Raw genomic sequence first — 25,409 nt, 5'->3', positions numbered from 1 at the left:
GGGATTGTGAGATCCTACATCAGTTGGAGAGGAGGGGCACAAAGTGATGACTCAAGGAATACACGAGTGCTCACATGTTGGAGCACCTTTATGGGGTGAGAGACCTATTGATTCGGCTCTCCCCCACTCGAACTTGGCTGCCTCTTTGCTTGTAGCAAGATCGTCCTCCCAAATTTCTTTCGAAACCCCGACTTTTGAGGTTAAGGCTTGGGGCCCTACCCGACCCTTTGCTAGCGATAGACTTTGGCTGTTACATGTTGCTCTTTTCTTCATGTCAAGACATAACATATGCTTGATGCTCGATGAAGTGATTTACTTTAAGAAATTATAAAATGTGAAATAATAAAATGAAATAAAAAAGATTAATTCGAGTTAACAAACTTATTTATAATCCTATTATAAAAATTAAAATTTAGTTTAGGGTAAGTTTAAATTTATTAAGAACCAAATTTAATTTTTATATTTAATAAATGCACCATTCATTTAACTCATTAATTTTATGGAATAAAATTTATGAAATAAATAAAAAAAATATTGGTTAATTAGTATTACATCAATTATCTTTTTTTTTTTTTAAGGAAAATCTGAGGTCACTTCATCTGAGGTCACTTCCCCCGCCCGCAACCAAAATCCAGAGGGACCCCTTTCGAGTTTCACCGAGTCGGAGTCTGTCTCTGAAACTGAACCTGTCACAGAAAAATGATTCATCTTCTTCGTTTTTCTTTCGATTCGATGTAATCCGAAGCTCAATTCGGGCTTTCTTCAACGCTTAGCTTCACGCCATGCCTTCCTCGCCTAAGCTCTTTCACGCGCGCCACTCGTCCTCTTCTCCATTCTACTCTTGCAGATCATCGGTGCTCCTTCTCTGCTCTTGTCTCCTTTTCGGCATTTCCGGTTTCATCTTCGGACTGACCTCTTTTTTCACTCCTCACCTCGGATATAGCTGTTCCAACCGTGTGCCAACGACTGTCAAAGTTGTTTGGGACAGAGCGGCCGGTTCTGGTGGTGGTGCTGGAGGAACTGGTAGCGATGTGAAGCGCTATAAAGTGATGGGGTTTGTGGGGATCCAAACTGGGTTTGCATCTGCTGGTCGGCGGCGATCTTTGAGGAAGACATGGTTGCCTTCTGATCGGGAAGGGCTTCAACGGTATCGTTTCTATCTTGTTCGTGATTCAAATTGTTAAGTATGGATGTTTTGTGAATCTTGGTTGGCATTTTGAACTAGAATTCGTAGGCTTGCGCTGATCTGGATCCTGGGAATTGAATCTAGATGAATGTTGTTGTATAATTCTTTATGCTTGTATTTGTATTTGCTTGATTTGGGCAATAGCATTAAGTTGATACACACCACACGCTGTTTCAAACTCAGTTCAGCATTATCGAAATTTTCCGTGTTCTATTGATGAGAAACGATCCTATTTGCTTTTGTGCTCAAGATTTTCTTGTAACTCTGGATATTCATGCACTTAGCAGGATGCAACTTTCTGGGAATGATATGGTATTTCATTGGATTCATAGTTGTGCTAGTAGTAATTTATGCACTGACATCAGTGGTGGCTCCCAGTTTGGAAGAAGCCACTGGCTTAGCTTTCAGGTTTATAATTGGAAAGACAAGTGACAAGGCGAAAATGTTGGAACTCAAAAAGGAGGTAGCAGAGTACGACGATTTTGTGCTATTGGATATTGAAGAAGAGTATAGTAAGCTACCTTACAAAACGTTAGTATGAACGAACGAAAATTTGATTCCCTTTACCTTGGCATGACTGATCTTTTATTCTTAAATTATAGGTTAGCATTCTTTAAAGCTGCATATGCACTATATGATTCTGAGTTTTACGTCAAAGCTGATGATGATATATATTTAAGGCCAGGTAACTTCATTTTTTGAAATGGATTCTTTATTTGCAGATCTCCATGATATCTTTAGAATTTGATACAGTTGGTTCATCTTGCTAGATCGCCTTTCACTTCTACTGGCTAAAGAACGCTCGCACCCTCAAACTTACATTGGCTGCATGAAAAAAGGCCCAGTTTTCACAGATCCTAAGTTGAAATGGTCTGTTCTTTTCGTTGGTCTTTTCTATGTAACCTTACTAATTTTGTTGTGTTCTATACTTCTTTGTCTGAACGGATCAGCTCTTCTTTCCCATGTGTTATTTGTTAACATATTGCTGCTGCATCCAATGAAATGAGTATGAAGCTAATAATGGAAGTTCAAATATACTCTTTGGTTTGATTTTAGGTTAACTTAAAAATCTTAAGGTTTAAGAGAGGGAAGCATGCACCATAGTGTTGTTGGTTAGATTCAAGACTTTCGGTGTGATTATAGCTGAGGTTCAAGTTTCGAGCCTTCAACCTCGGGATGGAATTCACTGGTGTTGGGGTCACAAAACTCCTAATGGAATAGGTAGGTGGGAGAGGGGAGGCAAACAAAAAATTATGAACTAGCAAGAGCCTAAATTTTATCCTGATATCTAAATGAAAGGGACCATCCCATAAGAGCACTGCCTCAGGAATTTGAAATCAAGCATGTTTTTGTGCTAAAACTTAATAATGCTGGAGAAGGTTCACACAGAGACTGTGTGGAGATCCAAAATCTGATCCTTCTTCGATTTTTCAGCTTAAAGACTAGTACAACACCAGTATGGATTTTTGGTTTTGATAGAGGAAGTGGAACTGTGGAAGACCCCAAGCACTTGCCAACCTTTTTAACTATAATTACCGTACTTCAACCACGTCTGAGCAATTGTACTAGCAAGAATGTGATGCCACAATTTATCTTGTTCAACAGGAAGGAAGCCCCTAAGCCATTTGATTCGGAGGAACTTGTTCTGTAAACTAGGACTGAAGTGCTAAAATAGGAGGGAAACAATATTCCGATTGATCATAACTTCCATTTGAGAACAATAGATCAGAATCTTTTTGCTGTAGACTAAAAATTTACTGATTAAATTTCTTGATGTGTATGCTAGTGTTAATGGTAAGTTGGTAATAGTAACATATAACATTCAATAGCCAAGAGAAAATGGTGCATATGTACCAAAATTAATATAGTTTATAACACTGCAAGAGGTATCGTATCATCTTTTATCCTATGGATTCCAGATTTCATTTGAGTTTTGATGATTCCTATTGATTACTTCCATTTTGTTTGATTAGTAACATGTCCATACTGATTAATTTTTGCAGGTACGAGCCACTGTCTCCTTTGCTTGGGAATGAGTATTTTTTTCATGCATATGGTCCAATATATATCCTTTCTGCGGATGTTGTTGCAAGCTTGGTTGCTCTTAAAAATAATAGGCAAGTTTTTTTCTCTAAAGCTTCCAACCTTTTGTGGACTTCAAGTGTTCATTTCGTTCTTTAAACCTATCTCCAGCGTCTGTTGAGGTTATTGAAAGTGAGTCTCACGTTGGTTAATTTAGTGGAAAATCATGGGTTAATAAGTGAGGAATATTATCTCCATTGGTATGAGGCATTTTGGGGAAGCCCAAAGCATAACCACGAGAGCTTATTCTCAAAGTGGACAATATCATACCATTGTGGAGAGTCGTGATTCCTAACATCTAAATACAAAGTTGACTAGTCTGTAGTATTTGTAGTATTTGTGGAGCCTGTACTTGTCACATGAGTTGATTGCTTTCCAAGTTTTATCAACCATACTAGTGTCGATATTGATCTTCTTGCATTGGTCTCTTCTTTTCCCATTCGTCTGCAATTTTTGAGTAAAACGTGCAATGGTAACTTAAGATTTCTACATTTCTCCGAGCATGGAATTTCTCATTTGTGTCGTTGTCGCCGAGAAAGCAAGTCATGATATTGAAAAGAGAGTAGTTTGATATTTTGGTTTGTTGTTGTCTGTTTCAATCTCTGTGTTGCATATAATGTGTCCAATTTCATGAAAATTGTAGTTTCCGGATGTTCAGCAATGAGGATGTAACAATAGGCGCTTGGATGCTCGCTATGAATGTTAATCACGAGAACGAAAAAGCACTCTGTGAACCGGACTGTACGCCAACATCTATTGCAGTATGGGATATTCCCAAGTGTTCAGGTTGGTATTGTAGTGCTAACCACTATATCAAACACCTTACTGTCATCATCTAGCAACTTGTGCTAACCACTATAAGTCGTTTTAGTTGTCGATAAGAACTAACGTAATAATTAATGGCTTAGAGGAAATGAGTATAAGCCTCGGTGATGACCTACCTAGGATATATCCTACAAGTTTTTCTAGCAACCAAATACAGTAGGAATACAAAAGTTGTCTGGTGAGAATAATTGAGGTGCTTGTACGCTAACTTGAACAGTATCTTGGATATCGATTCGATAGATCTTTACATTTTCAAATCAAATGCTAACTTTTCAAGTGAAACTTGAAAGATAATTTATACTGTGACATTTAACATTGGCTTATTTGCAATGGAATATCAATCATTACACCATTGGATGAGAAGTTTGAGCTGGTTTCTGAAAAGATTGTCCTGTAAAATCAATGTTTTATTCTTCAGGACTTTGTAATCCAGAAAAGAAATTGTTGGAACTTCACAATCAAGAAAGCTGTACAAAGAGCCCTACCTTAGCGTCTGATGATGATTCATGAGAATCCCCGTTTCTCAGGGGCGTCGAGCAGCGCCCGCCTGGGAGCTTTCTGTTTAGTCTCCCGACCATATAACGTCAGTTTCACCCCCTTTAATCTTCTGAACATGTATTTTTAGAAAAGATATCTATCTGATTTGATTGCATATTCTTCCTGGTTCCAGGGGGTGGGTTTAGAAAGAAAGCTATAGTATATGAACAGATTAGTTCTTTAGGCATCATTTCATTCTTTCATTCACTTTGCCCACCTTCTGAAACCCATTTTGTAACTTACTTTCTGTGAAGTAGATGGAACTTTACCATTGCATTTCTTTATAGAGTTACAAAGAGAATGAACAAAATTGTTCGAGGTTCAGGTCTAGGTGATGACTTGTGGCTTAGGAACAAGGCTACTGTGGGATCTCACATCGATTGGGGAAGGGAACGAAACATTCTTTACAAGGGTGTGTAAACCTCTTCCTAGCAGACACGTTTTAAGAACCTTGAGAGGAAGCCCAAAAGGGAAAGCTCAAAGAGAAGATAATATCTGTTAGCGGTGGATACAATAGGGCAACCAAAGGGTAATCTTTTCTGATTATTGTTATTATTTGTGAATTATTAGAAAATGTAGAAAGCAACCAATATCTTAATGGATTTGGAAATCATTAATGTCGAAGTTGAATGGAGAGTGCAACTCAAGGCAACCAAGTGGAAATAAGAGGTCTGCTTAATGATGAGATCAATCATTTGCTCATTCTATATACAAATTATGCCCCCATTGCCCCTTTTTTAGGGTCATTTATATTAAATTGGAGTAGGAATTGTATTTGATTTTTAAATTTAAATATTCAATACTTTAATTCCTATGATATGAAAAGTGGTTCAGTTGTAACCATCATTTTGCTCTTTTAAGTTTTTGAAAACAAAAAAAAAAAAAAAAGGTTTTTTTTTTTTAATCTCGAGTTGAAAATTTTCATTTTTTTTTTAATCTCGTCAAAGTAAGCATAACTTAGCGGTAATTGCCATGTACTACTTGTAGAAGTCGAATGGACAATACGACAAAGTAAAAGCTAGCAACTTGATTTTTCATACTTCTTGTTTGCTTGAAGCTACGACATCCCACGAATCCTATCTTACTCAAATTCTCATACTTGACTTATTGTACTCATATATAGATCTTTGTATACTCGAATCTTATCTTAGTGATCAATCTTTCTTGTTTGCTTGAAGCTAGCGACTTGGTGAGTAGAATAGATAAAGCGACAACAAGAAAGCCGCACTTTATCGACGGTAATAATGGAGTAAATAAATCTTTTAACTCAATTCCGAAATATAATTGTAATAATGTAAAGTGGAGATTGTTATGTGTGTTTAATGAGGCACAGGTTTGCTCGTGGCATTTATGAAAACATCAAACTCATTGAAGGAAGATTTTGGCAATAATTTTGGAAAATCAAGTGAATTGGACCCATCAAAGATTGGTCAAAAGAGTTAGGAAGTAGCTAGCTAGGGGAACATCTACTCTACAAGATCAACAACATTTCATTCAATCTTTTCATTTCTTTTCCTTCAAGAAAAAGGCTACATTTAAAGGAATTGTCTACAACTTTTTCAAATTTTGTTGCCTATTAGTTTAATTCAACGCAACGTTAATGAGAGATTCGAATATCTGATCTCTTAGTTGAAAGTAAATATGTGAGATTCCACGTCGGTTGAATAGGGGAACGAAACAATCCTTATAAGGGTGTGAAAACCTCTCCCTAGTATATGCGTTTTAAAATCGTGAGACTGACAACAATACGTAATAGGTTAAAGCAGACAATATTTATTAGTGGTGGGTTAGGGCTGTTACAAATGGTATAGAGCCAAACACCGGGCAGTATGCTAGAGAGGATATTGGGCTCGAAATGGGGTAGATTGTGAGATCCCCCATCAATTGGAGAGAGGAACGAGTGCTCGCGAGAACGCTGGCCCCAAAGAGGAATAGATTGTGAGATCCCACGTCAGTTGGAGAACGAAACATTCTTTATGAGGGTGTGAAAACCTCTCCCTAACATACGCATTTTAAAAACTTTGAGGGAAAACCTGAAAGGAAAAGCCCAAAGAGAACAATATTTCCTAGCGGTGAACTTGGGACGTTACAAAATAGGTTCAATCAACTGAGCTCGAGAGAACCCAGAAGATTAATCTTATAAACGTGCATTTTTTGAGCTATTATATGGTTAACCTTATGTAATATGTTCCTAATTAATCAAGTAATGACACATGATTGAAAACAAGAGTTTGAAGTTGAATCATGTCAATGTTAGCTACAACTAAGGCATGATGACTACACCTTACAAGCAATGCCCACTTCCAAAAATTATATAAAATTAAGAGAATTAATTATCATCTAATCCCACCATTATCTTGATTATGTACCTAATGAGATGAAATGAAATGATCCCATTGTTTGTTGTTCAATTATTAGCAATTATTTTATGGATAATTAGGTATATAATTGGATAAGATTTGAGATGTTTATGATTCTTATTTGTCAAAGCTTTCTTGCCTATCAACCCAAGTTATGTTTTGTTTGTTGGAACGCAAAGTTATTTTCAAAAAAGTTTAAAAGAAATGAAAGTGACTGTCCGTCCTAATAGGGCACATCTTCCTTTTATGTAGTTCAATCATAAAAACTTCATGGTTAAGCGTGTTTCACTTGAAGCAATTCTATATTAGGTGACCTCCAAAACTTTTCGTGGGATGCATGTGAGTGAAGGCAAAGGATGAATTGGCGGGGCACGCTAAGGAAGGGAAGTGATACCGTCTGTAATAGCCTAAGCCCACCAATAGTAGATATTGTCGACTTTTCCTTTTGGGTTTCCTCTCAAAGTTTTTAAAACTTCTCTCGTCTGTTCGGGAGAGATTTTCACACCCTTATAAGGAATGTTTTGTTCTTCTCTCCAACCAATGTAGGATTTACTCGGGAGAGGTTTCCATATCCTTATAAGAAATGATTTGTTCCCCTCTCCAACTGATGTAGGGTTTCATATCTACAGAACTTTTTGATATTTGATAAACGGTCAGGCTAAGACAATTCGCTATTTAAAGCTTACTGAGAGGTTTGCTTCCAATTGTTGTATCTAATACGATGTAATCTCGGTTCGTCATGACCTTTTGAATCGAACAAAGTCAAAAGTCAGTGGTAGGGACAGGCAAGAGACAATTCGACTTACTTAAACATCTTAATACCGAAAGGAAAAGAAAGCAAAAGCGATAATCTTTGAAAGCAATACACCACCAAACCAAATTCAAAAGTTAACCATAGTTAATAATAATGTTAAATATGTATTAAATATGTGTAGATTTTTATCATAAATTATTTATAACGTTAAACATAAAGGGAAGGAAAAACCTAATAGTGGAAAGGGTCAAAGATAGTGTGAAAAGAAGGAAAAAAACCGACATTTTCATGAATACCTTAAATTAATCAAACAAGACATGGTCGGTGGTTGGTTTCCCAATATTACCAAAAAAGAAAATAAAAGAAATATAACTCTCCAAATGCTTTTAATTATGTTTCTAAACTTTGAAAAGTTTTCGATTGAACATTAATAATTCTCGAAAAATTTATACCGTTCACGTAAATAAATTTCAACATATTCCTGCGTAAAACACATGACAACCATTTATGATCCAGTCTTCCTTCTTTTAACTTCACACCCAATCGTTTACGTTTTTTCTAACCTTAACATCAAAATTTACTTTTCAAGTGTATTTAGATTTATTCATACGAACAACGTATAAGTAGACACAAACTTTTTCTATGAGATTCCACATCGATTGAAAAGAGAAACGAGTGTCAATCGAGGACACTGGACCTAAAAGGGGGTGGATTGTGAGATCCCACATCGATTGGATAGACTTATTTTTTAGGAGACATGAAAATTTCTCCCCAACAAATACATTTTAAAAACTTTGAGAAGCTCAAAAGAAAAATTTCAAAAAAAAGACCGAATTAGAATGATAATTGTAAGTAAATTATGATCAAAACTAAATCTTTACTCAATAAAATGACCAATGCCATAGCTTCTCCCACCTAAGTGGGCATCACATGCCTTTGCAGCTCAGTTTTCTCAATAATTACAATAATTAGAGAGAGAGAGAGAGAGAGAAAGTGGGGTCTGTAAATTAAAAATTTTTCGATGTGGGTTTTGTTTTAATGACTGAATTCTTCTGACATTATGCTTTAGATATTGAAAAACTTTAGTGTAATTGGTGGTTGAATGAATGGATCTCATTTCTCAGCCTAAAAGACCACTTTTTTTCACTTGAAAATGGGTCCATTTTCAAATCGAATCCTAGGTAAGTGATCTTGAAGATTGGATGACTAAGAAAAACTTAAAATACTTGAAAGTCGTTACCCATATCAGGTGCACTTTCCTTTTTGGTGGCTTAGTCATAGAAACTCATAGTTAAAACGTGGTTTACTTGGAGCAATTTTATGTTGAGTGACCGTAAATTTTTCTAAGGATGCACGTGAGTGAGGACAAAATATGCTGGAAGGACTTGTGTTGGTTTATAAGGATGGTCGAGCAAGTAACGTGTACATGTTGCAGGGGATGTCGGGACCATCAAATGTCAAATCTAAATTCTGGGTATGAATTGTTACATTTTTCGGTTGTGTTGTATAGGGTCCTCAAGTTTAAATTAGAAACAAAAAGGATAGGGGTTATCTTTAATACATGTGCATTGACATGGACATCCAAAGTTGTAACATTGGTGGTCTTGTAATGTTGCCTTTTTAATGAAGCATAGCAATCCATTCAACTTTGTTGTTTCTTTTAATTATTATTATTATTAGTTGGGAATCCTCACATGGAAAACATTCTAAATTGCACCATGTTTGATGTCACTCACATGCAAATGCTTAGGAGAATTCAAAATAAAATTTTTCTTATTTCAAAAGATTGAGAGATAAAAGTGTGAGATTCCAAATCGATCTGGAGCAGGAAATGAAACATTCTTATAAGATAGTAGAAACCTCTGTCTAGTAGACACGTTTTAAAACGTTGAGGGGAAGTTATTTACTTTTTATGTTCGTACCAATCTGAGCATAGTTTAACTGATTTAAATATGTATATTCAATCAAAAGTTTTAGACATAAAATTGAATTTTATGTTGATATGATCCTACACTTTTCAAGGATTAATTAGATCAAATAGAATTACGAACGTGTCAACACTTTCAAAACATCATAATTATGTTAAACTCAAAATCAAAAGTCCATAAATTTATTAGACATGTTGAAGTTTGAGATCTTTTCGACACGGGTTCTAAAACTAAACTTACAATCTTATCCTGATTTTTTATTCGTTCTCTTCTCCAACCAACGTGAGATCTCACAATTCACCTCTTTTGAGGGCCCGATGTCCTCGTTAGCACACCACCCAGTGTCTAGCTCTTATACCATTTGTAACAGTCCAAGCCCACTGCTAGCCGATCTCCCCTCAAGATTTTAAAATACATCTACTAGGGAAATGTTTCCACGTTCTCCTCTCCAACCATTGCGGGATCTCACATTAGGGTTTAACAAAAAAGAAAAACCCGAAAAGAGAATAATAAAAATAAATAGATATGATTAGAGATATGTCTTATCAATCTAGAAGTATGAAATTGGCTCGACTTGCATGAATATTGGCATAAAAACATAGAACAACAACACAATCCTTACCTTCATGACCCAAAAATGGATAAGAAGATCAAAGAAAAACTAAAAAAAATTGCATGATGTTCATAGAAACCCATCAAATAAGATAATGGGGTCACACTCTTCCCTTTCAGCTCCAATTGTTCTCGTTCTTTCATTTTCAAATTGTTAGCTTTTTCTATGATAAAATCACCGATGGGTGAGATTAATAATAACATCATCTCATGATTGAAGGCTCACCATTCAAAACCTTAAACAATTTGAGGGGTTTGTCACCCACATGCAAGTGTTGTAAAAAGTTGTTCTTTTTTTGTGACACTCGATAAACATGTTCTTAATGTCTCTCTCTATAATTATGAGAGAATTGAAGGGTTTTTTAGCAAATATATAAGTGGTTGTTAATTCATAACATATGCCAAAAGAGCTTTTATCTAAGGAGGGTCCTTGGTTCCTAAATTCATGTCATAAACCACATGCAATGTGTTCCCTAACCCCCCTTGTGGCCTATCACTACTCATAACAAACCTTGTCAACTACATGTGGCCTTCCATTATTGTAACCCAAAATCTAAAACCCTAAGTTTAGTGTATTCGACCGTTCGATATGTTCGAGTAGGTTACTTTTTACATCCATCATTATAGTCATCATTGACGTGTACGTCTGTGTAAACTTTGTGCGTGACACTAGTTTGACTGTGCTTTCCATCGAGTCCTCCTTTTTCGTCGATGCCCCAAGCCCAGTTAAGGGAAAGAATTTTTCCTTTGGCTGGTTGTTTGTCTTTCCCATTCCTGCTGCTACTAAAGGTGCCCGGAGTTCATGGATTCTCTGGTAGAGGAGAGTCGAGGTTGAATTCTTTTGTGGATAGTAATAGATCATAGATAATTATCATAAGATTGAGCGTGTGAAGAGTTTCGTATTGTGTAGAACAATTGACTTATAGGCATGTTGAAGGTTCATGTAATTTATTTTTTGATTTGTCAAAAGAAATTAATTTGTTTGACTTTGACTTTGACTTTTAATTTTGGAATATTTTATTCGCATATATTTAAGAAAGTATGAAAAGATAAGTCAATCAATATAAATGAAATGTTATTTTCAACATGCTTATTATTATTTCATCATATTAATATTTTAATCTTTTTAAAATTAACTATTTTTCATTTAAACTGAGCATATAAGTCAACTGGTTGCGATATACAGTAAATAGTAGTCTTCTAGCACCCACCGATAATAGATATTGTCTACTTTATCCCATTGCGTATCGCTGTCAGATTCATGATTTTTAAAACGTGTCCACACCCTTGTAATGAATGTTTTGTTCCTCTCCCCAATTGAATGTGAGTTCTCAGAATCCACCCCTGTGGGACCTAGTGTCCACGCTGGCCTACAGCCCGGTACCTAGCTCTGATACCATTTGTAATAATTCAATTCCACCGCTAATAGATATTGTCCGCTTTGACCCGTTACGTATTATTGTCAACTTCATGGTTTTTAAAACATGTCTACTCGGGAGAGATTTTTACACCCTTATAAGGAATGTTTCGTTCCCCTCTCCAACCGATGTAGGATCTCACATCTTCACTCTTAGAAAACAGTTCAAGACAACTAGGTAACATTGTCATTTCACAAGAGATATAGGAGAATGTCGAGATTATCAAATGTTGAATCTAGATTTTAAATCCTGGGTTTGGGTCGTTATCACCTTCACATGTTGTTGATCTCTTCAAAAAAGGACGATGTTTTTAAAATTTTGTTGAAGCTAACGAAAGGAAATAAAGTTGAGAGCTTTAATGAAAATTGAGGTCAAAGCTTATAAAAATGATTGAAAATTGGACAGATTATCCTAAGTATTTTGAACATTATTCAATCAAACTTTGACTTAGATCACTTATAAAACAATAATATGATTGATTACAAGTCATTGGGTTATGTCAAAGGGAAAAAAATTACAAAAATGCCCTCGACGATAAACGACGTGCTCATGACGTCATCAATTATTAGTAGGTAAATTCTTAAATATTGTAAATATATAAACCGTACCCTAATTATAAATCTGATTAAATTGTAAGTTTAATCTTGAATTTTAAAATTGCGATCAAAAGATGGTTAATTTTTTTTTTTTTTTTTTAAAGTTAATAATTTAATTGAGAAAGGTAAAGAATAGCATAATTAGTGGGGTAATCACTTTTTTGGTGAAAGAAAAAGTTAAATTTATTGGATTTGTTCATGAAAATCAGGGAAACCGAATTGTTTAATTAAGTAAATTAAAGTGGTTAATTAAGATTAGCGTAAAGTAGAAGCGTTAAGACCAGACATTAATTGAAGACAAAATCGAAAGCCAAAAACTGTCCTTTTGCTATGTTCTAGGAACTCCATCAATATCCTAATTTTTATTTTTTCTTTCAATATTCCAAAACAAATATAAATGTTTTGAATATGTTAGTGTTGAATTAAATTGATAAGTAAAATTTAATAATTTAATCTGTTGGAGAGGGAACGAGTAGAAACCTCTCTATAGTAGACGAGTTTTAAAATTGTGAGGCTGCAGCGATACGTAATGGGTCAAAGTGGATCATATTTGTTAGCGGTGGGTTTTGATTATTACAAATGGTATTAGAGTCAAACACTGGGTGGTGCGCTAGCGAGAACGTTGGGCTCCCAAATGGGGTGGATTTTGAGATTTCACATCAGTTGGAGAGGGAAACGAGTAGGAACCTCTCTCTAGCAAACGTGTTTTAAAATTGTGAGGCTGCAGCGATACGTAATGGGTCAAAGTGGATCATATTTGTTAGCGGTGGGGTTTTAAAATTGTGAGGCTGCAGCGATACGTAATGGGTCAAAGTGGATCATATTTGTTAGCGGTGGGTTTTGATTATTACAAATGGTATTAGAGTCAAACACTGGGTGGTGCGCTAGCGAGAACGTTGGGCTCCCAAATGGGGTGGATTTTGAGATTTCACATCAGTTGGAGAGGGAAACGAGTAGGAACCTCTCTCTAGCAAACGTGTTTTAAAATTGTGAGGCTGCAGCGATACGTAATGGGTCAAAGTGGATCATATTTGTTAGCGGTGGGTTTTGATTATTACAAATGGTATTAGAGTCAAACACTGGGTGGTGCGCTAGCGAGAACGTTGGGCTCCCAAATGGGGTGGATTTTGAGATTTCACATCAGTTGGAGAGGGAAACGAGTAGGAACCTCTCTCTAGCAAACGTGTTTTAAAATTGTGAGGCTGACAGCGATACGTAATGGGTCAAAGTTGATAATATCTGTTAACGGTGGGTTTTGACTATTACAAATGGTATCAGAGTCAAACACTTGATGGTGCGTCAGCGAGTACATTGGCTTTCAATGAGGGTGGATTGTGAGATCTCACATTTGTTAAAGAGGGGAACAAGTGGAAGCCTCTCCACAATAGACACGTCTTAAAATCGTGAGATTGGCAACGACACGTAACAAACTATTAAAAAGTGGGGCAAAATGATATTATACCGATCGTGTCTATTATACTTTTATTTTGAGTAGCCCTAAAGTTCTTGATCGAGTCTATTAAAAAGTGGGGCAAAATGATATACATGATAGACATCATGAAAATATGATACAAAACCCTAATTATTTGTGAATAATTCATAGCCAAATCATAACAAATGACTACGCCGATCATCACTTCTAATATTTTTCATGAACGGCATCATTTTATGGTAATAAAGATTGACATTTTGTTCTCGAGTTCAAGCATGTTTTAATTTTATGGTTTAGTTTGAACATTACTGACAAGCAACATTCTATTAGTTATTTTAAGACAATATTAATCTCAGTACAACTTAAACTAACAATCTAAGTCCACCGTTAGTAGATATTGTCTACTTCGACTCGTTATGTATCGCTATCAATCCTACGATTTTAATATAAAATATAAGAAAAATAGAATATTGGAGTATGGGGAGAAGGGAACAAGGGCCATAAATGTTGAATGTCCCTCTCCTTCATGCATAGGGTGCACTGTTGGATGCCAAATTTGATTATTTAATTTAATTTAATTTAATTTTTTCCACATTATTCCATTCACGTTACCGTTGTGAATTACAAAACTATATACTAAAATGGAAAATTAAATTATATACATTATATTATATATAAATATATATATATATAAACAATTTGGTTCTCCTATTTATTGTGGTGTCAGAATTGGATGTCAAAAAATCAAAGCCTCCTCCACTCCTATTTAATTACTCTTTTGCCTTTTCCATTTGGTCTTTCTTTACGTTGCAACGAGCCTTTTTTATAAGGATGTGAAAACTTCTTTTTAGTAGACGCGTTTTAAAATTGCGAGACTGATGTCGATACATAACGAGCCAAAACAGACTATATCAGCTAGCGGTAGGCTTGGTTGTTACAATTGGTATGAGAACCAGTCACAGACGGTGCGAGGCACTGGTGGGAATAGGGCTAGACCCTCTCCATAGTATACGTTTTTTTTAATCGCAAGGCTAACAGTGATATGTAACGGGCCAAAACGGACCATCTGCATGAATTTCGATTGTTACAAATGGTATTAGAGCTTGGACTCCTAAGAGAGGTGGATTGTGAGATCCCACATTGGTTAGAGAGTGCTAATAGTGAGTTTGGGATGTTAGAAATGGTATTAGAGTCAGACACCGAGAGATGTGCCAGCAATGACGCTGGACCACCAAGGGGGTGGATTGTGAGATCTCACATTGGTTAGAAAAGGGGAACAAAGCATTACTTGTAAGGGTATGGAAACCTCTCCCTGATAGACTCGTTTTAAAACTGCGAGGCTGACAACGATATGTAACGGGTTAAAACGAATTATATCTATTAGCGATGAGCTTGGATTATTACACCAACTAAGTACACTTTTGTTTTCGATAGTTCAATCATAAAAACTTCTTAACAATTTATATTAATACTGTATATGGATTACGTAACGTTCGATTATGGGATCATAAATAGGAATCGTGAAGGTATATACTTTATATAAATAAATAAATAAAGCACATGATTTTCTTTGTGGATGTGAGAAGTTATGGGGGCATTTATCTACCTGGCAATGACTTGGATGGCCTCCTCATCATTCCTCCGCCCCTTCTCTTCTGTCACCATCTAACGTCCGTTACCAAAATTCCGTAGACGCCGTCAAGTGCTTAGCTGGACGCCACTCTCATCCCTCAGCCTCCAACCTGAATGGGCCAGCTGGCACGCCACTTTCTCCAGCACATGGCCAGCTACTTCTGTCCTCTCATCTCTCCAAAATGCTCCTTTTTTCTATCTCAATTTACGAAACTACCACTCCCTTCAACAGTGCAAATGAGCTCCTCGAATATCCGCCACGTGTCGGGGAGGCTATTTTGTGTAATTAAATGGAGTTTGAGGGGTATTTATGGCGGATGGCATTGTTGTAATTTGGGGGAAATCATTAAATTTTTGTGTCAGTTTCTGGCTTGCGTAAGAAAGTGAAAATCTGGAAAGTACAGGAATCTAGGATAAATAGGTAGCAACGAGGAGTAAGGGAGTAAAATTTTAAAATTATTTATTTATTTATTTATTTTAATGAAATTTAATTACGGCGTTTTGTGGTTACGTACTTAATTTAAATTATCCCGTTTCAAACTTTAGGCTTTCCCTCCAAATTATTATTTTAATGAACATCGACCGCTGCCTACCACGAACCGATTGAACCGGCTGACTTGTCTCACCTCGTCAATCGTGGTACACTCCTTGGCACGACACATGATTTTCGATTCATGGTGATGACGACAATGTTCAGCCACTGAGTGTGTTGGTTCTCTGATCAACGTCCATAACAAGAAACAAGAAACAAGCAACAAATGAGTCATCTCGTAATTGTGAGACAAGATGTGTGGAGAGAAAGGTGAGCGAGGGAGAATGGTCAAAAAGCTTGGACTTACTAGCGATGTAACACAAGAAGAGAAATGACAATACGATGAGCCGAGCAATAAACACCTTCTCCAGCTAGCTTATTTTTTATAATTTTAGTTGTCATATCTAAATAGAGATAAATATAAAAGTAAAAAAAAAGAATTTAATATTTTTAAAAGTTAAAAATTTTATATGAATATTAAATTTTCAAAGGAAAGTAAAAAAAAAAAAAATTAAATTATTATCAAATGAAACATTATATTTTTTTACCTAATAATTGAATATATATATATATATATATATATTAATAATTTTACAAATTTTTATATACATAAACAAAAAGAATCTAATTTTGGATGGTAGAAAGGAAAGGATTTTTTTTTTAATAAAAAAATGAATATGATATTATAAAAAATCAAATTAAGTTTGTTTTTATATATTCATGTTGTATTGTAAATTACTTTATTCTTTTTTTATTTTAGAAGTTTTATTTTTAGTATATATATATATATAGACATAAAAATAAAATAAAATAAAACAAAATAAAATTAACTATTCAAATTATGAACGGAAGAAAAAAATTAATTATAATTAAACTATTACATACTTTATAGAATGGTTGAGTTTAAAGAAATTATTTAATCAATTAATTAGATTAAGTAATTAATAGAAAAATAATAATGATAACGACTTAGAAAAACTAAAACAAAAATATTTGAAGTAAAAAAAAAAAATTTAACCCAACAAATTTAAATCAATTATTTTATTTATTATTATTATAAAAAAGTCAAATATTAGTGGCAATAAATAAATTTAACTATGCATTATTTTATTTTATTTATAGTTTAAGGCAATTTGATTTATTTATACTAATTTTCACATACAAAATTCAATTTATTTAAAAATAATTTTAAAAAATTAGGGTAAGAAGGAGAGAATCCAATTCTTTGTTTCACAAAATAAAAATTCCATTTTATATTGATTTATTGCTTTAACAGACGGCCAGAATCAACCAGAAATGTGGGGTCGGATTCTTCCGGAATAATCCACGTGGATTTTAATATTTTATTTTTATTTTATTTTTCTTAATTATGAATTTATTTTTTAATTTGATATTAAAGACATTATATCATAATTGAAAATTAAAAAATTGGAATTTTTTTTTGTAAATTTTTTATTTTTAAACCAAATAAATTATTTTCAATGGAATTTATGATAAAAATATTTTTGAGAATAAGGAATAAAGGTAGATAAAAATAATTGTCAGAATGGGTTAAAAAAAGAAGGACAAGAATGTCCAAATTTGTTTGGTTTATAAATATTAATTATTATCTTTAAGTAATTAATAATTTCATTTCTTAAAAAAAACATGAAATTATCAATAACTTTTTTTTTCGAATGTCGAACAACCTTGAAGGTTGAATTAAAAGCGACTCAAGTGTTGTATAAATGGTGTACTTTGTTCGAATACTCTAGAGAATGAGTCGAGACTCGATTAATGGGAGGCTGTTCGAGGGCTCCATAGATCTCATTAGGGAATGATTATGGGTTTATAAATAAGAAATACATATTCGTTGGTACGAGACATTTTGTGGAAACAATATCATACCATTGTAGAGGTATGTGATTTGTAACCGCTAATTTTAAGAAATAAGAATTTTTTAAATTAAAAATAAGAATATATCACGAATAATATTAATCTTGACTAGTCTCGAAAAAAAATGATAATTATTTTTTAGGGGTTTTATTATTTAATCTTATACATTTGGTGTCCCATTGTTAGGTCGATTTCACATCAATTCAATATTATGTCGTTTTTTTTAAATTATTGGAACGAAAAAAAAAAACAATTCATAATATTTATCCGAAAAAATTAAAGGGAAAATCAAAATATAGAGAGCGTGAGAAACACGCGCTACCGGAAGAGAGTGGAGGAAGCTCAAATCTGTAAAGAAACAAATTATAAAGCGAAGTTTGCAGGAAGAAGAAGGAGAGAGTTGAAAGAAAGATAAGATTAAAAAAAGAGAGATTTTTATTCAAAAAAAAAAAAGAAAAAAAAGAGATTTTTATTTAAAAAAAAAAAAAAAAAGTGTGTGTGTGAAAAAAAAACTGAAAACTTGTCTCGTGAAGCAGCAGGTGGAGGTGGTGTGTGTGTGTGTGTGTATAAAAGAGCAAAATAAATGTAAAAGTTCTTTCTTTTTCTTCTTTCTTTCTTCTTCAATCCCTCAAAAACTCTGTAAAATCCTTTCATTTTTCCTTCATTTTTATGGGGTTCTGATGTTTTTTCAAGATTTGGGGTTTTTCATCACTCACATTCCTTCTTTAATTTCACGGGATCCCTTTCTTCATCTCTCTCTTAATGTGTTCTTCGTCTAGTTCTTGACGGATTTTGTTCAACTTTTGGGCCATACCCATTGGGGATTGTGCTCTGTTTTTTAGGGGTTTTCTCTTAATCTCATTGTTTGGTCAACGGGAAAAGTGGATTTCGATTTTCCGAGGCTCAAAATGTCGCATTCTGGGAATCCCATTTCGGATGTTCGGTTTCATGATCTTTCCGATCGGTTTCGAGATTCGGTTACTTGTGAAGTAAACAAACCGGATTTTCGTGAGCTAGATCTGGGTTCCCCTGTTTCGCCATTGCGTACTCGTCACCAGATTGGCGGCGGTCCTGCCGTGAGTAGCAGTTCCAGTTCGTCGGGATCGGTTTCTGGTCGGAATGGACAGAACCCAGTTGCGAAAAGATCCGATTCGGGTCCTAACAATCACTCCGGTGAACTCTCTGGGTCTAGCGAGAGCAGTCCGACCGCCGCGGAGAGTCTCCGATCTATTGGAACCCCTAGAAATTTCAAGTCGGGTCATAATAGATCCGATTCCGCTTCGAATCATCCTTTAATCTATTCGGGTCAGTCTCAAAGCTCTGTTACTTCGCCCTCCAATGTTCTACCCACTGGCAATATTTGCCCTTCTGGAAGGATCTTGAAGCCGAGTATGCCGACGACAAATCGGAGCTCGAGAACCGACGTTTTGGGTTCTGGGTCGGGAAATTACGGCCATGGAAGCATAATGCGGGGCCTCGGCGGTGCTAAACCCGTCGCCGTTGAATCGGTTAGTAATGTCAGTTCGAGAGGCGGCGGTGTTGGTGGTGGAGACTCGTTGAAGAGGGCGAAACAGAGTGGGGATCCGGAGGAGTTGAAAAGAGCTGGAAATGAGCAATACAAAAAGGGTCATTTTGCTGAGGCTTTGAGTCTTTATGATCGAGCCATTGCAATATCTCCGGCCAATCCAGCTTACCGGAGCAACCGAGCCGCTGCCTTAACCAGTCTCCAGCGGCTCGGCGAGGCGGTATCGGAGTGTGAGGAGGCAGTGAGATTGGATCCCAATTATACTCGAGCTCATCAACGTTTGGCATCTCTGTATCGTAGGTGGGTCAGTGTTGCTTGAAACTCATCTGTTTGTGATCTGCATTGAGCGGACTTTTTTCGATTTGAAACTATATAGCTCTATAGAGTTGGTTGACCTGTCCTGTCTGTGTTGTTTTAATGTTCTTGTTTTGTTCTTGCTGATGTCTGATGGATCTATCGACTGCTCGATCGTTGTAACTTTCGGCTTATTTGTTATATCTCGACGTGATCTTTCAGGTTAGGACAGGTAGAGAATTCTAGGAAACACCTTTGTTTTCCGGGCGTTCAGCCCGATCCCAGTGAGCTGCAGAGATTGCAGGTAGTCGAGAGGCATATAAGTCGATGTGGGGATGCCCGTCGAGTTCGAGACTGGAGAAGTGTATTGAAGGAGGCAGATGCTGCAATTTCTGGTGGAGCTGATTCTTCACCTCAGGTCAGAGTGACAAATTTTTAATGTTCTTGTGATTTTGAATTGAAAGAACTGAATTTGTTTGGTTGTTTATCAATCTGCAGCTGTTCATGTGTAGAGTAGAAGCTCTTTTAAAGCTTCATCAGATTGAAGATGCTGAATCTAGCCTACTTAACGTTCCGAAGTTACATCCATCGAACAACTCGTGTTTACAAATGAAGTTCTTCGGAATGCTTTCGGAAGCGTACTCGCATTTCATTCATGCCCAAATTTCGATGGCGTTAGGAAGGTGTGTTCTTAGAATTTTAGCTTCTTAAGTACCATGTCGACACGGTTTTGAGAGCGTGGGAATTGGATAATGGATATGTTGCAGGTTTGAGAATGCAGTTACAGCTGCTGAGAAAGCTGGGCAGATCGATCCACGGAATGTCGAAGTGGCGATGCTGCTTAATAACGTGCGTTTGGTTGCAAGAGCTCGTACTCGAGGCAATGATCTGTTTAAATCAGAAAGGTATACTGAAGCTTGCTCAGCATATGGGGACGGTCTTAAGCTCGATCCTTCAAACTCGATTCTTTACTGCAACCGAGCAGCCTGTTGGTTTAAACTCGGGATGTGGGAACGGTCTATTGAAGACTGTAATCATGCGTTACTTATTCAACCAACTTACATGAAAGCTCTCCTTCGAAGGGCTGCCTCGAATAGTAAGGTGAATTGCCTCGACTTACAATGCTCTGCTGCTATCGTCCTATTTGCAGGTTTCGTCTTGCTAACTCGGTTTTTGATTGACTGCAGCTCGAAAGGTGGGAGGAGGCTGTTCGAGATTATGAAGTTTTGAGAAGGGAGCTTCCAGATGACAATGAAGTTGCTGAATCTCTATTTCATGCTCAAGTTGCGTTAAAGAAATCTCGTGGGGAAGAAGTTCATAATCTGAAATTCGGTGGCGAAGTCGAGGAAGTATCGAGCCTAGATCAGTTCAGAGCTGCCATATCGTTCCCAGGTCTGGTTAAACACGATTAAACGTCGAGCTATAGATCTCATAGACTCTTCAAACAGACGTAAACGTTCCATTAAACTTCAAATTGCAGGGGTCACCGTGGTTCATTTCAAAGCAGCATCTGATCTACAATGCAAGCAAATATCACCATTCGTCGACGTCCTTTGTCGTCGACACCCTTCCATTAATTTCCTCAAGGTAGACGTTTGTCTTCTTCGCTTCACATCACCTCAACGACGTCGGTTTTACGTTCTTAACGAGTTAATCTCTTCGTATTTGTCATAACAGGTGAATCTGGAAGAAAGTCCAGCAATTGCAGATACCGAAAACGTAAGGATCGTACCAACATTCAAGATTTACAAAAGCGGGAATCGAGTTAAAGAGATCATATCTCCAACTCGAGACGTGTTGGAGCATTCGGTAAGGTATTATAGCTTATAGAATTCAAATCTACTGCTGCTGTCCATGCTCGTCTCCTTTAGCAATCCTCCTCCTCATCCTACACGGAACCTGAATCCCGACCATTCGAAAGAAATACCTGCTCAAACCTCCTTCCTGCGTAGGAATTACCCGATAACCATGACAACTAAACGGGTCGAAATAATCCCCATTAGCAGCCAACCGAAAAACGCGAATGGAATCCAGAGAGAGATAGTATAGTAGTTCATTTTTGGAGTTGTCATTATATTCATTCATTGCTCTCTGGTTGTTCCATCTCTTTTCCCTCCATATCCATTTTCCCATAAGGCTCGGTAGCGATATCGGTCTACTCCCCGTTGCATCGAAACTCATTAGAACGGACTCGAACTCAGCAATGGGTGTAGGTAAACAAGGATGTGTACATGTATATATGATATATACAAAGAAAACAGGAAGAGAGGGGAGGGGAGGGGAGGGGGAGTACATTGTTAGTTCTTCATCTGTTCTTTGAAACATTTTCTCATTTAATAATAACAACAACAAATCATGATTTTCCACTGCTGCTGTTCTTCATTTACCTCATCAAAACCTGATATTTCATGTTGATAGATGGGTATCTGTTCTTGGGGTGATGGGTATCTCATTGAATGCTTTTGTTGGAAATGGGTATGCCAAAGATTGTGATTTTGAGCTGATAAGGAGTGGAGTGGGTTGGGGGTAGTTGGTTCTATTCATTGCTGTTTTAAAAGTAGATTGTCCTTCAAAGCTAACTACTACTGGTTTATAAAGGTGTTGGGGCCACTTTCCCAACCAAAAACTTTATTGATTTATTATTAGTTTTGTTTTGTTCTTAACACTTTATGTCAACCTGCCATTATTTGAAGGCTTAATCTCACTTAGTGTTCTCACTTTGTATATGTTAATTTTGTTGACAATATTGACTATACATATGGCTTCTACAAAAGGGTCGGTCGTTTGAACTCTCGATGTCTACTAGTGCTAGGGTTGAGATAGACATGACGATTAGTAGGGGTAGAATGAGTCTCGATGCTTACAGTGGTGGGGTTGAGATAGGCATATGATGTAAGTAGGGGTAGAATGATTGCCAATGCCTACTAGCGGTGGGGTTGAGATAGACATGACGATTAGTAGGGGTAGAACGACTCTCGATGCCTACTAGCAGTTGGGTTAAGATGGGCATGACGATGAGTAGGAGGGGTAGAACGACTCTCGATGCATATTAGCAATTAGGTTGAGATGGGCATGATGATGAGTAGGAGTAGAATGACTGTCGATGCCTACTAGTGATAGGGTTGAGATAGGCATGACGATTAGTAGGGGTAGAATGACTCTCGATGCCTACAAACAGTAGGGTTGGGACAGGCACGACGATTAGCAAGGGTAGGCCCCTCTAACGTCCCGATCGGTAAGGATGATTAAAACTAGTAACATTAAGGTTAGGGAATTGGAGGGAAGGGGGTCACATGTGGGGTGACCATTCACCTAACTTATTAAAAATGTGGGGGAAAAGTGGAGCCCTTGCCTTTTGATGAATCTAAAGCCTTTCAATGGCTCATTGCCTTGCCGGCTCTGAATTGGTTGATTTGATTGATCTATATATTATTTTTTTATTTTTTATTTTTTTAATTCCTAATAAAAAAAAATTATAAATAAACAATAATTTGGTAATTATATTTTTAAATTTATAAAATTTACTAAGCCTTATAATTTTTAAATGTATATGCCAAAGATATGTTTTTACGATCTTATAAAGAATGTTTCGTTCGTCTTACCTATAATCATAAAATATATATTAAGTTACGTAAAAAAAAAAAAAAAATAAATAGTGATGTGGCAAAAACTTTTAAATAATGAGACAAACAATTAGTCGTACGCGGGAGAAGGGTGCGTGATAGGAGGATGCTTAAAAAGAGTCAGAAGTGTTAAAGAAATAGTGATGTGATATCTACGCGCCGCGCCCTGATCGTGGTGAAAATAGTGCGGATACTCCCATGCCACATCACCTTTTTATTTTTTAAAATTTTATTTCGACTTAGTTTTAGTTTTTTTATTTTTATTTTTTTGTATTTTAGTTAACCTCTAATATTTATGATTATGCACGTGTCTCGTCACGTAATTAGGGTATTATGACGAGACTTTAGAGGGTTATCAGCTATTTTAATAGCGAGGAGTTTATTATGGCTAGCTCACGTATTTATCTTAGTTGGTTTAGGCACGAGATCGCTCCTGTCATGTATAAGTGTTATCAGCTAACTATGATAGAGATTACTAGAGGGTCACAAATTAATCTCGAGTCTATTATGGTTGACCTACATAGGTATCTTAGTTGGTTAGGTAAAGAGTCAGCTTGTTGCACACCTAGATTAGTTAAGCCAAGGAATATGAACTTTATGTTCTAATATAAGTTTGAATGGACGTTTACAACACTACTTAAAAGTACGTGGAGCTAATGAAAATGGGTCTAACCAATTTTCAGGGCATGTCAAAGGAAGGCTGGTGATCGCTTCGAATCATCCCTTCATTTTAGAACTTAAACTTTAAGATAATTATAAAGTTGACCCGTAATTATTTTTAGTACGAGATGAAGATTTGAACCTCTGACTTCATACAAACGAGTAGATGTCGTGATCATTGAATTGTAGTAATGTAGCTGATGTTGGCTCGTACAAAACTATTGGACAGGATCGAGCAAAAAGCAGGAAGGATAAGGCCAAGACGTGGATTTTCCAATACCATCTAGTCATAAGGACACTTATTTTCAACGTTACAATGATAAGTCGATGGGATTATTTATTCATTCGTATAGACACATTAAAAGTAAATATGGAAAGATTGACAAAATGTGATGTGTTTGATGTGTAAATGTATGATTTTGATGTGCAAATGGAATTGTTGTCTTTAAAATCTTGGACAAACTTTGACTCCTCGAGATTCTAATTCCATTCATTCAAATCCAACCTTTAATACCATTTTAAACACTAAAAACACTAAATTTGTAACTTGACCGTCGTGCTATATGTAACAACTCAAGCTCACTGTTGATAGATATTGTCTGTTTTGGCCCGTTACGTATTACCATCAGCCTCACGATTTTAAAACGTGTCTACTAGGGAGAGGTTTCCACACTCCAACCAATTGTGATAAGATTTCACATTGGTTCGAGAGGGGAACAAATGATTTCTTATAAATGTGTGAAAACTTCTTCCTAACATATGTGTTTTAAGTCACGAGACTGACGGTGATACATAATAGCTAATGATAAACTTGAGTTGTTACATATAATGTAAATCGGTTACTAATTTTCGAATATGTTACACAAGTTCGTACATACGATGTATGATACTTCTGATACACGACGTAGCTTAATAACAAAGATAAAAAGTTAAAAATAATAACCGAAATGATTAACTTTGTTCGTAGTTCAAAATTTTGAAATTTATGATTCAAAAGTGGTTCGATAAATTCAAAAATCGATAGACTAAAGTAGATGGAGGACCAAAGGTTCGACGGAACATGTCACATTGTGACAAACCATCATGAACATCCAACTTTTGTGGCCTTTAACGTTGTATAGATCAAATCAAATTGAATTTAAAAAAAAAAAAAACATTAAAATTAAATGGGTCAATACTTTTAAATATTTTTTTTTCTCCTTTTCTTTATAAAAAAAAATTAGCAATATAATGCGCAAAAATTAATTAATTAACATATAAATTTATCCGATCTTAAAATTCAAATATTCAAATGTTCGAATTCTGATAATTAAATAAAAATAATATTTTTTAATATTCCTCTCGAATTTTAATTTAATTTAATAAAAGTTATGGAAAATGAAATAAAGATGAAAAAGAAAATATTCTAAAAATCATATTTAAGATAACAACAAAAGCAAACACTCAAAAAGATATAATTAATTAGCTATTCCAAAAGCATTATTAGCAGTGCTAATTAAGATTATGGCAGATATTACCGATAGTGCCATTAAAGGAAT

At 35.8% G+C, this 25,409-nt stretch overlaps 2 protein-coding genes and 1 long non-coding RNA gene across 3 annotated transcripts; all 3 read left to right on the top strand.

Annotated features, from left to right (window-relative positions):
* The first annotated feature begins 625 nt into the window (after nt 1-625).
* Nucleotides 626-4,910, top strand: LOC111442746 (probable beta-1,3-galactosyltransferase 13). Its single transcript, XM_023080257.1, has 7 exons — nt 626-1,147; nt 1,565-1,717; nt 1,789-1,871; nt 1,957-2,056; nt 3,190-3,303; nt 3,912-4,054; nt 4,512-4,910. Exons 1-7 carry the CDS (start codon nt 783-785, stop codon nt 4,601-4,603), a joined length of 1,050 nt encoding a protein of 349 aa, XP_022936025.1. The 5' UTR covers nt 626-782; the 3' UTR covers nt 4,604-4,910.
* Nucleotides 4,911-7,750: 2,840 nt separating this feature from the next.
* Nucleotides 7,751-17,697, top strand: LOC111442747. Its single transcript, XR_002710370.1, has 3 exons — nt 7,751-7,762; nt 14,935-14,938; nt 17,603-17,697. It is a non-coding gene; the product is annotated as an uncharacterized LOC111442747 (long non-coding RNA).
* A 544-nt stretch (nt 17,698-18,241) lies between these two features.
* Nucleotides 18,242-22,227, top strand: LOC111443373 (TPR repeat-containing thioredoxin TTL1). Its single transcript, XM_023081164.1, has 7 exons — nt 18,242-19,594; nt 19,811-20,006; nt 20,087-20,271; nt 20,356-20,689; nt 20,776-20,980; nt 21,069-21,175; nt 21,266-22,227. Exons 1-7 carry the CDS (start codon nt 18,678-18,680, stop codon nt 21,416-21,418), a joined length of 2,097 nt encoding a protein of 698 aa, XP_022936932.1. The 5' UTR covers nt 18,242-18,677; the 3' UTR covers nt 21,419-22,227.
* The last annotated feature ends 3,182 nt before the right edge of the window (nt 22,228-25,409 follow it).

The sequence above is a fragment of the Cucurbita moschata genome, unplaced genomic scaffold, assembly GCF_002738365.1.
Source record: "Cucurbita moschata cultivar Rifu unplaced genomic scaffold, Cmos_1.0 Cmo_Scf00005, whole genome shotgun sequence".
NCBI classification, from domain to species: domain Eukaryota; kingdom Viridiplantae; phylum Streptophyta; class Magnoliopsida; order Cucurbitales; family Cucurbitaceae; genus Cucurbita; species Cucurbita moschata.
Note: the sequence above shows the minus strand (reverse complement) of the source record. Positions and strands in the feature narration are given on the sequence as shown.

Coding starts and splice junctions, on each gene's coding strand:
- LOC111443373 (XM_023081164.1), top strand. CDS start 18,678: ATGTCGCATTCTGGGAATCCCATTTCGGATGTTCGGTTTCATGATCTT. Junction 19,595..19,810: donor TTGGCATCTCTGTATCGTAG/GTGGGTCAGTGT, acceptor GTGATCTTTCAG/GTTAGGACAGGTAGAGAATT. Junction 20,981..21,068: donor AGCTGCCATATCGTTCCCAG/GTCTGGTTAAAC, acceptor TTCAAATTGCAG/GGGTCACCGTGGTTCATTTC.
- LOC111442746 (XM_023080257.1), top strand. CDS start 783: ATGCCTTCCTCGCCTAAGCTCTTTCACGCGCGCCACTCGTCCTCTTCT. Junction 1,148..1,564: donor GATCGGGAAGGGCTTCAACG/GTATCGTTTCTA, acceptor GGTGGCTCCCAG/TTTGGAAGAAGCCACTGGCT. Junction 3,304..3,911: donor GTTGCTCTTAAAAATAATAG/GCAAGTTTTTTT, acceptor TGAAAATTGTAG/TTTCCGGATGTTCAGCAATG.